The 15,213-nt window shown below is 38.1% G+C and overlaps 1 protein-coding gene across 12 annotated transcripts in view; it reads left to right on the forward strand.

Annotated features, from left to right (window-relative positions):
* NRG3 (neuregulin 3) overlaps positions 1-15,213 on the forward strand; it is a 1,116,866-nt gene that overhangs the window by 1,089,481 nt on the left and 12,172 nt on the right. For all 12 annotated transcript variants that reach the window (XM_016918766.4, XM_016918770.4, XM_054660302.2 and 9 more), the window contains one exon: positions 12,507-12,634. In XM_016918766.4, coding sequence (XP_016774255.3) covers positions 12,507-12,634 — 128 coding nt within the window. The remainder of the gene's footprint in view (positions 1-12,506; positions 12,635-15,213) is intronic.

The raw sequence follows: 15,213 nt of genomic DNA on the forward strand, positions 1-15,213 counted from the left end.
GGGAGAAGAATGCTACAGGCATCTAGTGGGTAGCGGTCACTGGCGCTGATGAACATCCTTCAGTGCACAATAACCTCCCTCAACAGAAGATTATCCTTCCCAAAATGTCAAAAGTGGTAAAGAAGTTCACAGTCCATGCTCAAGTTTCAAATGGGACCATGGGGAAGTTCTGAACACCAAGTTCCATCACCAAGCTTCCCACTGCAGGCATTTATTTCCACTTTATAGAGGGTGACAGGTTATTCAGGCATATTTCATCTTTGGAAAGGAAAATTTCCTACTTGCTTACCATATCAGGCAAATCTGTCTTTGTTTTATCTTGAAGCTCATGTTAACTACTTGAAATTCTTTGCAAATTGCAGTGTTTAACAAATGAATTGTCTGGCTCTGGCATTCCCTTAAGTTCATTAAACATTCATGGAAATGGGTTTCACTTTATAGTCATCTAACAAGATGCAAAACACCTCGTCAAGTGAAGCAACAGGATACTCTGGAAACACTTGACTCCGAGGCTGCAGAACTGGAGTAGATTACCCTCCCTGAGAAGCATCTAGTCCCTACCATTGTTTTAAAAACAAATAAAGCATCTGTGAGTGAAGATGAACTCACCTCCTTTGCTGTGTCTCAAGTAAGAAAGAGCTAAGGATAGAATTATAACCTCTAGAACCTTCAAGGCAAAGGAGTGAAACTTCTCAGCCTGGTTTAGGGATCAGAAAAGAAAGTCATCAAAAGAGATCATCCGTTCTTCTCTCTTAAAATCAAGAGAAAATATTCACAATTGAAAAATGAAAGAAGAAAATTGTATACCCTTCATACCTTTTTTTTCAGTAATCATTTTAAGAAAGATAAGTTTATGGGGGAGGTAACATTAAATGAGAAAGAACTGGAAGATAATACTTGCATGCTAAAGAGGAATAATAAGAATTTAATGCCTAGGCCAGGCGCAGTGGCTCACGCCTGTAATCCCAGCACTTTGGGAGGCCAAAGCGGGTGGATCACCTGAAGTCGGGAGTTCAAGACCACCCTGGCCAACATGGTGAAACCCCATCTCTACTGAAAATACAGAAATTAGCCAGGCGTGGTGGTGGGTGCCTGTAATTCCAGCTACTCGGGAGGTTGAGGTGGGAGAATTGCTTGAACCCGGGAGGCAGAGGTTGCAGTGACCCGATACCATGCCACTGCACTCCAGCCTGGGCGACAGAGTGAGACTCAGCCTCAAAACAAACAAACAAACAAAAAAAACCAAAAAAGAATTTAGGCCTAACAGAGCCTTAAAAATTGGTGAAAAGGCACATATTTATCCAGTAATGTTTATTGAACTCTGGTAAAGCCCACACTTCTCTGTGTTGGGTACTGCAGGGATAGCTTAGAATACAAACAGAAGAAGTGGTTCCTGATCTCAGGATGCTCAAAGGTTAGTGGAGAGAAAAATGTACAAGCATATAATATCTTTATTATATAGATACATTAAATCAAAGTACCATCAGAGAATGGAAAACGACTTCTGAATTTGACTAGGGGAATCTCAAGCCTACCTAAAGGAGGTCACATGTGAATTGAGTTGTTGGCCTAAAGGAAAACAAACAAAGGAAACAAAAAACCTAGGCAAACTTAATATAAATAGAGCATTTATTTTGGCCAGTTTTGAGGACTGCAACCTGAGAGCATAGACTTAATGTACCCTAAATACATGCTCCCATCAGCAGCAGTTACAAGTGGGTTTTTATAGGAAACGAAGAGGCAGTTCCCAAATTGTTTATCAAGAATTTGCATTAGGCCGGGCGCGGTGGCTCACGCCTGTAATCCCAGCACTTTGGGAGGCCGAGGCGGGTGGATCACGAGGTCAGGAGATCGAGACAATCCTGGCTAACACGGTGAAACCCCGTCTCTACTAAAAGTTCAAAATATTAGCCTGGCGCCGTGGCTGACGCCTGTAGTCCCAGCTACTCGGGAGGCTGAGGCGGGAGAATTACGTGAACCCAGGAGGCGGAGCTTGCAGTGAGCCGAGATGGCTCCACTGCACTCCAGCCTGGGTGATAGAGCGAGACAATGTCTCAAAAAAAAAATAAAAAAGAATTTGCGTTAAAATAGTATAAGCTATTGCTTGGCTTATCCATGGTTCTTTTTATCACAAATTCCAAAAACTTGAAAATAAGTGATGAGGCAGTTAGGAACAAAATGTCTTTAAACAATCACCCCTGGGTTTGGTGGGGGTGAGTGACTACAATCCCACACTCTGTCTCTCTGGGCCTGATAAATTTTGCATACCTCATATAGCTCACACTGCTCTGAGCTATTTTTGGTAGAGTTTTGAGAGTGAATTGAAAATCATGGAATTGTTTGCAGGGAGTAGGTCAGAAGAGGTAATTTTGTTGTAGCATTAATTAAAGTTAATTTTTAATAGTTCTAGCCTAAATGCTGATTTATTGCTTTAAATATCAAATTATAACTTATTGATTGAATATAGATTCATACATTCATTTATTTACTTAAATATAGACTAAAGAGCCTACTAAGTACCAGACAATACCTATTAAGGAACAGGCATGTGATGATGACAAAAAATGAGAAAGCTGCTTCTTTCAAGAAGTTTGCTGATTACTGCGAGTGATCAATATAAATCAAATAATCTCACAAATGTGGGCTCTCATCTGTGCCAAGGCCTACAGGAAATAGTGAACGGTGCTATCAGAGCTTATAGTAGGCAGGCTGGGGAGTTCATATCAGACCAAGAATAGCTCAGAGCTCTCTAAAAAGGTGCAGTTAACACATGAAGAATCCCCCTGGTGAAGTGGTAATTCGCTGGGGAGGAGGTGGGGTTTTGTGCTGTGCCTAGTGTCTGAAGAGGGTCTCTTTTCATATTATTTTTCTTTAAAGGAAATGTGTGAAGATTGCAATTCTTAAAGTTCTTGCTGCTCTGGTGTCCATGCAAAAATTCTCAACAGCGGTCGAGTTGTTTTTAATTACCTACATTAGAAATCCCAGTGAAATCACTCTTGAAAACATATTGTAACTATCAATTTCCCCATACTCGGGCTCATAAGTCAGAGTGGCAATAAAGAAAATTTTGTCACAGACATATTTGAACCAAGCAATGCAGAGAGAAAGACATTTAAAACTGCCTAAAAATATCTTCCTCCTGCTTTTATTGCCTAGGGTTCCAGACCAAGTGATTATCAGCTCTGTCAACATTGCTGTCCAAAACTGACCCTACTTTCATTTAACCTTCTGACTCCTGCTGTGTGCATGTGGCAGACCTGGAAACAATGCTGTTATTCTACTGCCAACATGCGCCTGCTTCATTTGACTGGCCTATTGATTTCGATGCACCACCTACAATGTGCTAGGAGCAAAGCAGGTGGGCGGGCAAGAGGAGATACCTTATTACCTGGGAGCATTTGCATTAGCCGGCACTTTCAGGGGGGCCAGTTGGATGAATGCTTCCCCAGGAAATAACAATATTAACCAGGGCCTATAAAGGAGTTAACAACAACAACAAAAAACACTTGAGCTAATGCTGAGAGCACCATTGAATGAACTGGGGCATCTCCTTATTCACTGCTAACAGGATCTTTTGTATATTATACCAAATGAGCTCTTAACCATGTGCACACAATAAAGTCAGGATCTGTGTCAAGGAAATAATATAGAATCAACTGCCAGGCTTTGTAACATTGTAGAGGATGCTAATAGGGAGGTCCAGACAGGCAGCTAATCTGAGCACTTAAATTTCACTGAAGATACAATCTTAAGAATAAATTTGTCCAGACCTTAGCTTGTCTCGGAGATAGAACTGCATACATTTGGATGGAAACAAAATAAATATGTTTGGGCTGGGCACTGTGGTTCACACGTATAATCCCAGCACTTTGGAAGGCCAAGGCAGATGGACCACTTGAGGTCAAGAGTTTGAGACCAGCCTGCCCAACATGGTGAAACCTTGACCCTACTAAAAATCCAAAAATTAGCCAGGCGTGGTGGCGGGCGCCTGTAATCCCACCTACTCAGGAGGCTGACACATGAGAATTGCTCGAACCTAGGAGGCTGAGGTTGCAGTGAGCCGAGATCAAGACACTGCACTCCAGCCTGGGCAACAGAGTGAGACTCTGTCTCTCTCTCTTTATATATATATATTAGCACAGAGCATAAAATCTCCAAAAGCTATGATCATGGTCAGTCAGGCTAACTTTCCAGGAGGGTTGGTATAGGTGAACTGTTTTGCTGAGTGGAGTATGCACCTTGAGGGCCTACACCTGAGCTACTCAGGCAATTAAGGGAAGACTGAATTCTGCCTTTAGTCTCTGAATTCTTTTTGTTTATTTCGATGTGTACTTTTTAAATCATTTATGTTATTTTCTATTTTCTTAAGCAGATCTGATATTTTAGGATAGCTTTCAATTTACAGAAAAGTTGAGAGGATACCACAGCAAGTTTCTATACTCTATATTCAGTTTCCCCTATTATTAACCTTGTATATTAGTAGGGCACAATTCTGAAATTAACAAACTAATAAGAATGCATTATTATCCATAAAATCCCACGTGTTAGCATTCTCACAATTGCTATTGTTTATTCTGATTTTTTGAGTGTTTACCTGATTGCTGCCTGTGTTCTAATCCCAGGTACCGCATTACATCTAATATTCATGTCTCCTTAGGTTCCCCTTACCTGTGACAGTTTGTCGATTTTTTCTTTTTATGATGACCTTGACAGTTTTGATCAGTACTGGTAAAGAATTTTGTAGGATGCCCCTTTATTGGAATTTGATTCTTTTCTTATGATTACATGGGGGTTACTGGTTTTCTGTAGAAATTTTTAAAGTGCCATTTTTATTATGTCATATCAAGATACACACTACAATATGATTTATTATTATTGATGTTTACCTTATCATCTGTCTCAGGTAATATTTGCCAAGCTTCTCCACTGTAAAGTTACCCTTTTCTTCTCTCTCCTTTTGCGTAGAATACTCTTTGGAGGGAAGTGACTATGCATAGCCCACTCTTAAGGAGTGGGGAGTTATGGTCTTCTTTCCTTATGGTTAAGTATCTACATAAGTTATTTGGGATTCTATCACAAAGGGGTTGTCTCTTCTCTCCCATTTACTTATTTATTCCATCATATATTTTTATCGGTATAAATAAACTCATGGATACTATTTTATACTTTCATTTGTAATCCAAGTAGTAAATACTATGTTACGTTCTCATCAGTTTTTTCTGGCTTTGGCCATTGATAGGTCTTTCAGCTGGCTCATGTCATTTTAACATTATGTATCAATTCACTGTAAGTTTTCAGGGTTTTTTTTGTTGTTGTTGAGCACTACAAGACACTCCTTGCTTATGTTGTACATTTTCTGCCTTGGTTCTAGAATCAGCCATTTCTCCATGGAAATAGCTAGTTTCTTTCTTTGCAGAATTTCATTGGAGACTGAGATTTGGAAGCTAGGTGTGTATGTTATTGTTGCTACAGGGATGTCTTTGCTTGGCCTTCTCAACAGACAGATCAAAGATTTTATATATATATATGTATATTTTTAAATAATAGATATATTAAATATGTCTACTTAAGACATTTAAATAATACATATATTAAAAGATATATTTATATATTGAAGGTTGCATATAGACTAACATATATCTGTAAATTTTTCTATGTAAGCATCTGTATCTATATTCTGCTAAACATGTGTCTACATTGATGTCTACCCCCAACTCTAATCCATAACTACATCAATAATTCTACCCTCCTCCCATTGCTTATTTATAAATTTCCACTCCAACAGTGAAAAACCTCCTTCCCACTGTCTATTATGCGTTTACTTATTTTTTCAGTGACAGAATACACATAAAGCATTCTCACAATGGTTATACCATACCTTTGCACTGTTCAACTTTAATGGCTAGGCGGTGCATTTGGGCGGTAGTTTTGCCTTTAGTCTGCTGAACACTTGTGACCTTCAGAAGTGTTTCTTCACTTTTTTTTCCTCTCTTACGTGAGACGGAAAGGCTACAGGGAGCAGGAATTGGGGAAATGCCTTCTTTCTGGTGAGATAAGGCTCTGGTAAAATCTTTTTACTACAGGAGTAGGCAATTGTTATTGAGAATGCTCTGTGTGCATTTCAAAATAGTTACTTTTCCTCTTCCACTGGCAGAGACATTAGATGATTTTTTTGTTGCTGTTGGGGTTCTTTGCTGTGAGAACCTGGTGTGGTTCCTGGAGGTCAAACCCATGGAAGTATTGGCATTCTGCCTAAGACTACAGACCCCAACTCTCGTTCTAGTGCCCATACAGATTCCAGCAACTTGTCCAAATTACTTCTTAAACATTCCTACCAATTTATGGTTCCAGCAGATTCAGTTGCAGAAAAGCTGATCTTAGCTATTATTCTCTGTATTCACCTGTTTCTCCAGATTTAAGGTGGCAGTGTGCCCTTCAACCTCAATTATCCAATGAATACAAGAAGACATTTTCAGTTTGTTCATTTAGTTTTCTTATTGCTAGGACAGGAATAGCGACTTCCAAACTCATAGCTTGTCAAAACTGAAACCACAGAAGCTATCTGAATTCATGTTCAACAAAAATGTATGGAATATAATTTGGAAGTTGGTCAAATTATTAGACTCTTATCATGCTTCCACAAGTTTCAAGCAACCTCCGGATAGGAATACCAGCAATTTAAACTTGAATTTCAGGTACAAGTAGTCACTGAAACAAAATGCTGTGAGAGAAAGAAAAAAAGTTCTAAAATAATAAATTTTGGAAACACATTTATATTAATGGACCAAAATAATACAAATAAAAACAACTGTTTAATATCGCAATAATTCAAACATATGAAATAACAGATTTAGGAAATATCTATCATGAACACTATGAATAAACAGAACAGGTTAAGAGGTTAATTCTGTTTATGAGTGTTATCCGGAATTTTGGACAAGGCCCTCTATCTCTCAGATTCTAAGCAGAGACTATGAACTAATGGTACAAAAGATGAATTAGGCTTTTTGACAAGGAAGGAAGGGAGGAAGGGAGGAAGGGAGGCAGGGAGGGAGGGAGGCAGGGAGGGAGGAAGGGAATTACTGACTTTTAGTGATTTGGCAGTTTCTCTAAAAGATCTGCATGCTCCAGAAATAGTTGGCTGATATTGTCCCCTGGCAGCCTGTATTAGTCCATTTTCACACGCTGATAAAGACCTACCCAAGACTGGATGATTTTTGAAGGAAAAGAGGTTTAATGGACTCACAGTTTCATATGGCTGGTGAGGCCTCATAATCATGGTGGAAGGTGGAAAGCACGTCTTACGTGGCAGCAGACACAAGAGAAGAGAGAGCCAAGTGAAAGGTTTTCCCTTATAAAACCATCAGATCTCATGAGACTTATTCACTACCATGAGAACAGTATGGAGGAAACTGCCGCCATGATTCAATTATCTCCCACCAGGTCCCTCCCACAACACGTGGGAGTTATGGGAGCTACAATTCAAGATGCGATTTGGGTGGGGACACAGCCAAACCATATCACAGCTCTCTGCAGTTGCTGAACATACTTGCTTTCTTCAGTTTGTCATGGATTTGCCCAGAGCATCTCACTTGTTTTTGTAGCTGAGCCTTCTAGGCACCTAGGTTTTTCTTGTAAACCAGTTTATTAGATAAAAAAAGATATGTCTTTTATATCCCTCATATGTCTTTTATAGACCTGAAAGTCAGACAGATATTCAGGATATCATCGCACTTTAATAAACATGTCCATTCATCTGACTTTTTCCATGGGTACTTTGCAATACACAATCAATAATGAAGCACACATAGAGGTATTTCCATTATGTATTGGATCTTTGTTATTTGAGGTTGTTGAAAACAATCACCTTTTCCAAATTATCTCTGTACCTTCTCTTTGTTCTCTGTCATTTTCCTCCATTTTGCAAAAAGACCGACCAGCCTTTATAGGTCCACTGTGAAAAATTCGGATTCTGGTTCAAGACATGGTCATTACTGCCACTATGTGGCTTGTTTTGGAAGTTATTGAAAATAAAACATTTAATTGGAGCTTTTGAACTTAAAGCTGCAAAACCTTGATATGTTCCCTAGTCTCCATAGCTTATACTCATGGATATACTTTTTCCCAAGCATAACACCTAATTAGATAGTTAATAATTTCTTTTAACTTAAAAACCTGCCTCCTAAGTAATTGCGTGAGAAACACACACATGCAAATGCACACAGAAAAATATATGTACATACAAAATCTGTATATATATAAACACCAGGCTAATTATGTGTATATAAACATAAATATATACACAATCTATTTATATCTATTAATTGCACTTTCCTTATTTACACAAATGGATTTATATGCATACGCTTTTGCACCTTTTATTCTTTTCAATGGCTGTGTAGTATTCATTTATGGACATTTCTATTGTTTTGAGTTTTTTTCACTTTTGTGTTTATTTCCGTTTCATTACGGACAATTGTGCTGCTGATGTACACTGGAAATTATTATTTTGAACTTTTGCAATTATGGAAATTTGCATGATAGAAATTCTAAAAGTAATATTTTGGATCAAAGAGTATGTATATCTAAAATTTTGAAACATATTGTCAATTTGCTCTTCAAGTTAGCACCACGGCTACTTTTCCAGGGCCTTTTCCTTTATCAGATATTCTTGAAATTTAAATTTCTCTATTTATTTTAAAGGCAGAGTCTTGTTATGTTGCCCAGCCTGGAGTGCAATAGCTAATCACATAGCACACTACAGTCTCTAACTCCTGGGCTCAAACGACCCACCCACCTCCACTTCCCAAGTAGCTGGGACTACAGCTGTGCACCACTGCACTTAGCTTAATTTCCTCTATTCTGATTACCACCTCTTTATAATGAGTGCGGTTGCACTCTTTGCCATATGTATGTTGCCTGTCTTTATTTTTCTGTGAAATTCTTGTTCACCTGTTGCCTTTCATTTTTTTCCAGTTGATTTCTGCCTTTATATCTTAAGAATAGTCTTTAACATATGAATAGCCTATGTTTCCCCAGGCTTTTACTTATATTTTGATTTACTAATAATCATTTTTGTTACTTAAGACATTTAAATTAGTAGTAAATCAAATTTTACATATTTTTTTCTTTATGGTCTCTAGGTGTTTTGTCCTGGTAACAAATGTCTTTCTCCCATAAGGTTAGGAATACATCTCCCATATAGTTTTATAAAGGTTTTTGAATGTATTTCCATTATCCAAAGAGTTCATTCATATCTTCTTGTGTTAGTCTGTTTGCCTTGTTATAAAGCAATGCTGAGGCTGGGTAATTTATAAAGAGGTTTATTTGGCTCACAGTTCTGTAGGCTGTACAAGAAGCATGGTGCCAGCATCTGCTTCTGGTGAGAATTTCAGGAGGCTTCTGCTCATGGCGGAAGGGAAAGGGGAGCAGGTGTCACATGGTGAGAGAGAAAAAAGAGAAAGGCGAAGGGTGCCGTGCTCTTTTAAATAACTAGTTCTTCCATGAATTAATAGAATGAGAACTCACTCATTACTGCAGGGAGGATACAAACCATTCATGAAGAATCAACCCCCATGACCCAGACACCTCCAACCAGGCCTCATCTCCAAAATTGGGGATCAAATTTCAACATGAGATTCAAAGGGGACAAATATCCAAACTATATCACTTCTCTTTATCAAAATCTAAAAATATAAATTGAACTAAAATTATACTTTACTGTTATCCATAGTTATGTTCCTTGCCACAATTCATAGGTAATTAAGTTATGACAATGTTAATGGTTTATAATTTTCGTGACTAGTTGAGAAAGCCATTCTTTTTTTTTTTTTTTTTTTTTTTTTGATACAGAGTTTTACTCTCTTACCCAGGCTGGAGTACAGTGGCACCATCTCGGCTCACTGCAACCTCAATCTCCCGGGTTTAAGCTATTCTCCTGCCTCAGCCTCCTGAGTAGCTGGGATTACAGGCACATGCCACCATGCCCAGCTAATTTTTGTACTTTTAGTAGAGACAGGGTTTCACCATGTTTGCCAGGCTGGTCTCAAACTTCTGACCTCAGGTGATCTGCCTGCCTCAGCTTCCCAAAATTCTGGGATTACAGGCGTGAGCCACTGTGCCTGGCCTGAGAAAGCCTTTCATAGTGAAGCTTTGTTGTTAGGTACATAAAAATTTATGAATATTTATCACTTGGTAGATTGCTCATTCTATGAATATGAAATGTCCATCTTTCTTCCTTTTAAAATGCATTTTATACATAATTATATTTTATTTGAAATTATTACTGTTAAAAGCTTTTTCACCTGTACGTTGCATGGTATATCTTTACCAATTCTGTCGACTTTTTTCTCTGTTGTTTTTAAATTAGCTCTTTCAGAACATAGAAGACCAGATATTCAGTGTGTGAATCTGTCTTTTAATAGTTAAATCTAACCATCCACAGTTTTTATCATCACTGATAGTTTCACACTTATTCCTGTCACATTTATTTCCAATTTACCATGCTCTCTTGTTACAACCCCCCTTATTAATTTTTGTTGAATTAATATTATTTTAGTTTTTTCATGTATTGTATATTATACAATTCTTATATTCTAGTGCTGTCTAATTTCTAATACTTAAATATATATATTTTGTTCATCAGTGTCTAAAATTAATCAGCATGCATATATTACATTGTCTTTATTCTCAACAATCCCAGCTAGGATTTTTTGTTTTTAAATGTTCATTCTTCTCTCTTTTTATATTCTTTTTCTTATCAATATCTTCCAGCCATGTTGAAATTCTTTGGACTTTACTTTCAAGCATTAATTTTAAAGCCGACATTTTAAGAAAGAGCTTACAATAAAATATGTCCCACTCCTTCCTCCTGGATTCATTTTTCTTCGGTTAGAACTATTTCTTTCTCCATTTCTTACTTCATAAGTCATCTTTAGAATCTATGTAAATATAAGACTACAAGCAGCCACTACCAATTGATTAGAAATGGGACTTAGGGTGGAATTTATCTTTAGTTTTTTATAGTTCAGAGATAACATTTCTAAAAGGCTAGGAAACATCTTAGAGTATCATCTTTTTTTTTTTTTTTTTTTTTTTTTTTTTTTTTTGAGACGGAGTCTCGCTCTGTCGCCCAGGCTGGAGTGCAGTGGCGCGATCTCGGCTCACTGCAAGCTCCGCCTCCCGGGTTCACGCCATTCTCCTGCCTCAGCCTCCCGAGTAGCTGGGACTACAGGCGCCCGCTACCACGCCCGGCTAATTTTTTGTATTTTTAGTAGAGACGGGGTTTCACCGTGTTAGCCAGGATGGTCTCGATCTCCTGACCTTGTGATCCGCCCGCCTCGGCCTCCCAAAGTGCTGGGATTACAGGCGTGAGCCACCGCGCCCGGCCTAGAGTATCATCTTAATTATTGTATCTACCTTCTTTTTACCTGGATCAAGTGCATTAAGTATTGTCTGTGAATTTTTTCAACAACTCTATAAGAGAGATTTTGTTATCTCACCATATAGATGTGAGATTCAAAAAGGTTGATTAACTTGATTTTTTTCATCAGTGCTTCTAATACTGGCTTCTTTGCTTTTGAAATGAGAAAAAAAAAGGTATACTGAGTTTTAGAGTTTTACAGTTACTCAGGTTAACACTTAAAATCTGTAGCTTGACACATTGGGTACTGAATATCCAGATTCAAAACTCTCTTTTATTTTGATTAGCATCCTTAAACTTCTATTTCTAAAGAAAGTCTTCACCTGGAGTTCCTAGAAGAGAACTCTTCTACCCTTTGCCACCTGTTCCAGCGCCCAGTGTGCAGGGAGTGTTAAAGTTGACAACTTATTGGCTCTTGAGATGCCATGTGATATTTCTTTTGGGGTAAAATTTTTCTGAAGTTGTCATCTGCATAAGCCTTCTTTAGGCTTCTATATCTTATAAGTTATTATAGTCAAAGGAGAAACCAAGAGTTCTGAACTATAAGGAGTGAAATGCTCACAAATTTCTCTTGTTAAACATGGTAACTACCTGGTAACAAGCTGAAAGAGAAAAACAGTGGAATGTGGTGGCCAGATATTCTGAACCAATGTCTTTCATCATTCTCAGAATGTTATGAAATTTAATAAGTGTTGATTCAATCCCTATTATTAGTAACCCAGCTAGTAATTCAATTTTTTTGGTAAGATGTACATCAACTAAAACATACTTGTAAGTGCCTTTTGGCTGTCAGTCACAGTGTGCCGTGGGTGTACATTAATTAAAATGAGATAGCAGGCTTGGGATGCTGACATGAAGAACCCTCTTCAATGGATCCTGTCTAGGCACAGAGATGGTTGGGGCAGGGGAGGTGAATACTCAATGTATTGGAAACAGGACACAAATTATGTCTTATCTCCTGCTCCTCTAGTCAGGTGACCAGTAGGAACTGGAATTCCAGTAATTTCTCAATGCTTAGCTCTGGTGTTATAGGCCCTCCATAATGTATCCTTCATCTCAACTCTGTACATGTGATTTCCCACAGTATTCTAAGGTGGAAAGGCATCCTGTGACTGCATTGGAGAAAATGATGGAGTCAAGTTTTGTCGGCCCCCAGTCATTCCCTGAGGTCCCTTCTCCTGACAGAGGAAGCCAGTCTGTCAAACACCACAGGTACAAGTAGCTCATCATGGTGGGTGTGGGCACCTTCACACTGTGTGTATGCTGGGTGGCACGTGCCAAGGACTGGCAGCATGACTTAGGAGAGACAACTGTTCTTGCTTCCCCTGTAGTTCTATGTGGAGTAGATGCTCAAACACCTCACATCAGGTAAACCAAAGATACCAGTTTCCACAGCAGACAGCATTGCCCCTGTAAGAAACCTGATAGAACTATAGATAACACCCATCAAAGCTACAGACCAGCAAAAAAAAAAAAATGCATTCTGAAAAACTATTTTAAAAAATATGTTATCTAGCCCGCCTTTTCTAGATTACACAGTTAATGAGTAATTCTTCCCTATGCAGCCTAATGTGACAGACTTCAGGTTTTCCAATATGGTTCTTACAAAGTAAAATTTTCCATGGGGAAGAAGCCTGGTGAATCTTCTTCTTGGGTCTATAAAATCTTCTGTTTTAAATGAGGTGGCAGTTTCTTGCAAGCTTCCCAGAAATTGGCTGCTTTGGAGAAAAAGCCAAAAACATAGTTATTTGACACATTTCATAGCATTCTAAAGCTTAACTTGTCCTTCAGCATCTTCTAGTCCACACTTTTCTGTTATCAGGATTCTGAAACTCCAGATATTAAAGGTATTTGTTCTAAACCAAATGATGAAGTTTATGACTAATGCTAGATTGTGTTCAGATATACATCCTCAATCTTTATGGAAGTTGTCCAAAGATTTAAGCTTCCTTTTCTTAGTGAGATGTACAATATTTTACAATTTGAAAAAATTATGAAAAAATAAACATTTTAACAATGAAAAAGTAAATAAGAGTTGTTCCCAGCAATGAAAGTTGAATGTTGTTGCCCCTTTGTTTTCACATGCTGGGCAATAGTTTGCACAACACCAAGCCGGAAACATACATGATAGAAGAAAACTACTTTCTCCTTCACCTTTTAATGAGTTACATGAAGAGGATTTTATTGTTTCTGGCCACACTTACTTTGAGATTTTTAGTCACTCTTGACACTAATCCTCAGCACTTGATGGTAATTTTTATTCTCATTCTACATGAGTAGAGACTAGAACACTGAGAGTTTGCCATTTAAAAGAATATGGTATGAATCTATGTCCAATTCAGGATTGAAATATGTTTGGCTCTTGGATAATTGCTTTAGCTATTCTTACTGCAAGTTTTGATTTATATCAATGTTGCATTTACAGAATATTTTCCTGTGAAAAGAGCATTTCATTTCACTGGACCTAATGGAAGTTGTCTTAATTAGGGAAATAAGTCCAATATTACCAGTCTTTCAGAAGACAGATATTTTCTCCCAAATGGTGTTTTCTCCTCCTGATTATGACACGTTAAAGTAGTATTCCACCTAGTCAAGTAATTCAGTATAATATCATTCTAGTATTATATGAACTGTATTCTGTCATAAATGTTTTAAAATTGATATATATGTTTTAAAACATCAGCTCTTAATATGTTTGAGCTGCAATATTCCTATCCCCAGTTCTCGTGTGCTTTTATGCTCCCTCCTAAACTTGGCTTCTCCTATGGTGTCTAGGAGTCACTCACAGATTAAATAAGGACATCTTTAAGAGACCTTCCTTTTTGTTTGGATCAATGACATTGCAGTATCTGTTGGCATACACTGTGTCCTGATAGATGGGCAAGGGTTGACTTACAAAATGCTTTTAGAACTTTGTAAATTATAGTTTAATATATCATAGCTTTTGTTTTGTAAAACATGCAATAGACTTGAACGTTTTCATGATTGATAACCCAGGCACTGATTTATATATCCTGCAAACTGCACCATAACTTCCTGAATGCCACTGAGTTAGAAGGCCTGAATAGCTGATTGATCAATAGGCATAAAACTCTTTTTAAGACAGGTCACTAGTTCATACTGATATACTTTGTTGTTATGACAGTTTAGCGAACTATGAATAATTAATTTCTTTTGTGCACTGCAAATATGACTCATTTGGATAACTCATATATGAAACAGAGCTATTAATTCAAAGCCATTATTTCTAATGTTTAGTTCAAAAAAATCCCATCTGTTTAGAAAATAAATCTATTACGGCATGTCATATTTATGGCATTATATTTTGGCAATATAAGTCACTTATCTTTTTTTATTATTTTATTTTTTTGGAGATAGAGTCTAGCTCTGTCGCCCAGGCTGGAGTGCAGTGGTGTGATCTTGGCTCACTGCAACCTCCAGCTCCTGAGTTCAAGGGATTCTCTTGCCTCAGCCGTCTGAGTAGCTGGGACTACAGGTGCGTGCTACCATGCCGGGCTGATTTTTGTATTTTTGGTAGAGACGGGGTTTCACCATGTTGGCCAGGCTGGTCTTGAAGTCCTGACCTCAGGTGATCCGCCCACCTCAGCCTCCGAAAGTGCTGGGATTACAGGTGTGAGCCACTGTGCCCCGCCATGTCACTTATAAAAAGCATGTATGTAGGTTTTTTGCATTGAAATAATTCCAGGGTTTTCAGTGACAGAGAGGACCCTTTGAATTGCCAGCTGTGGCAGGGGAGATAGAGGAACTCATCGTGCTGAGCACCTACTGTG

Source organism: Pan troglodytes, chromosome 8 (assembly GCF_028858775.2).
Source record: "Pan troglodytes isolate AG18354 chromosome 8, NHGRI_mPanTro3-v2.0_pri, whole genome shotgun sequence".
Classification (NCBI taxonomy): domain Eukaryota; kingdom Metazoa; phylum Chordata; class Mammalia; order Primates; family Hominidae; genus Pan; species Pan troglodytes.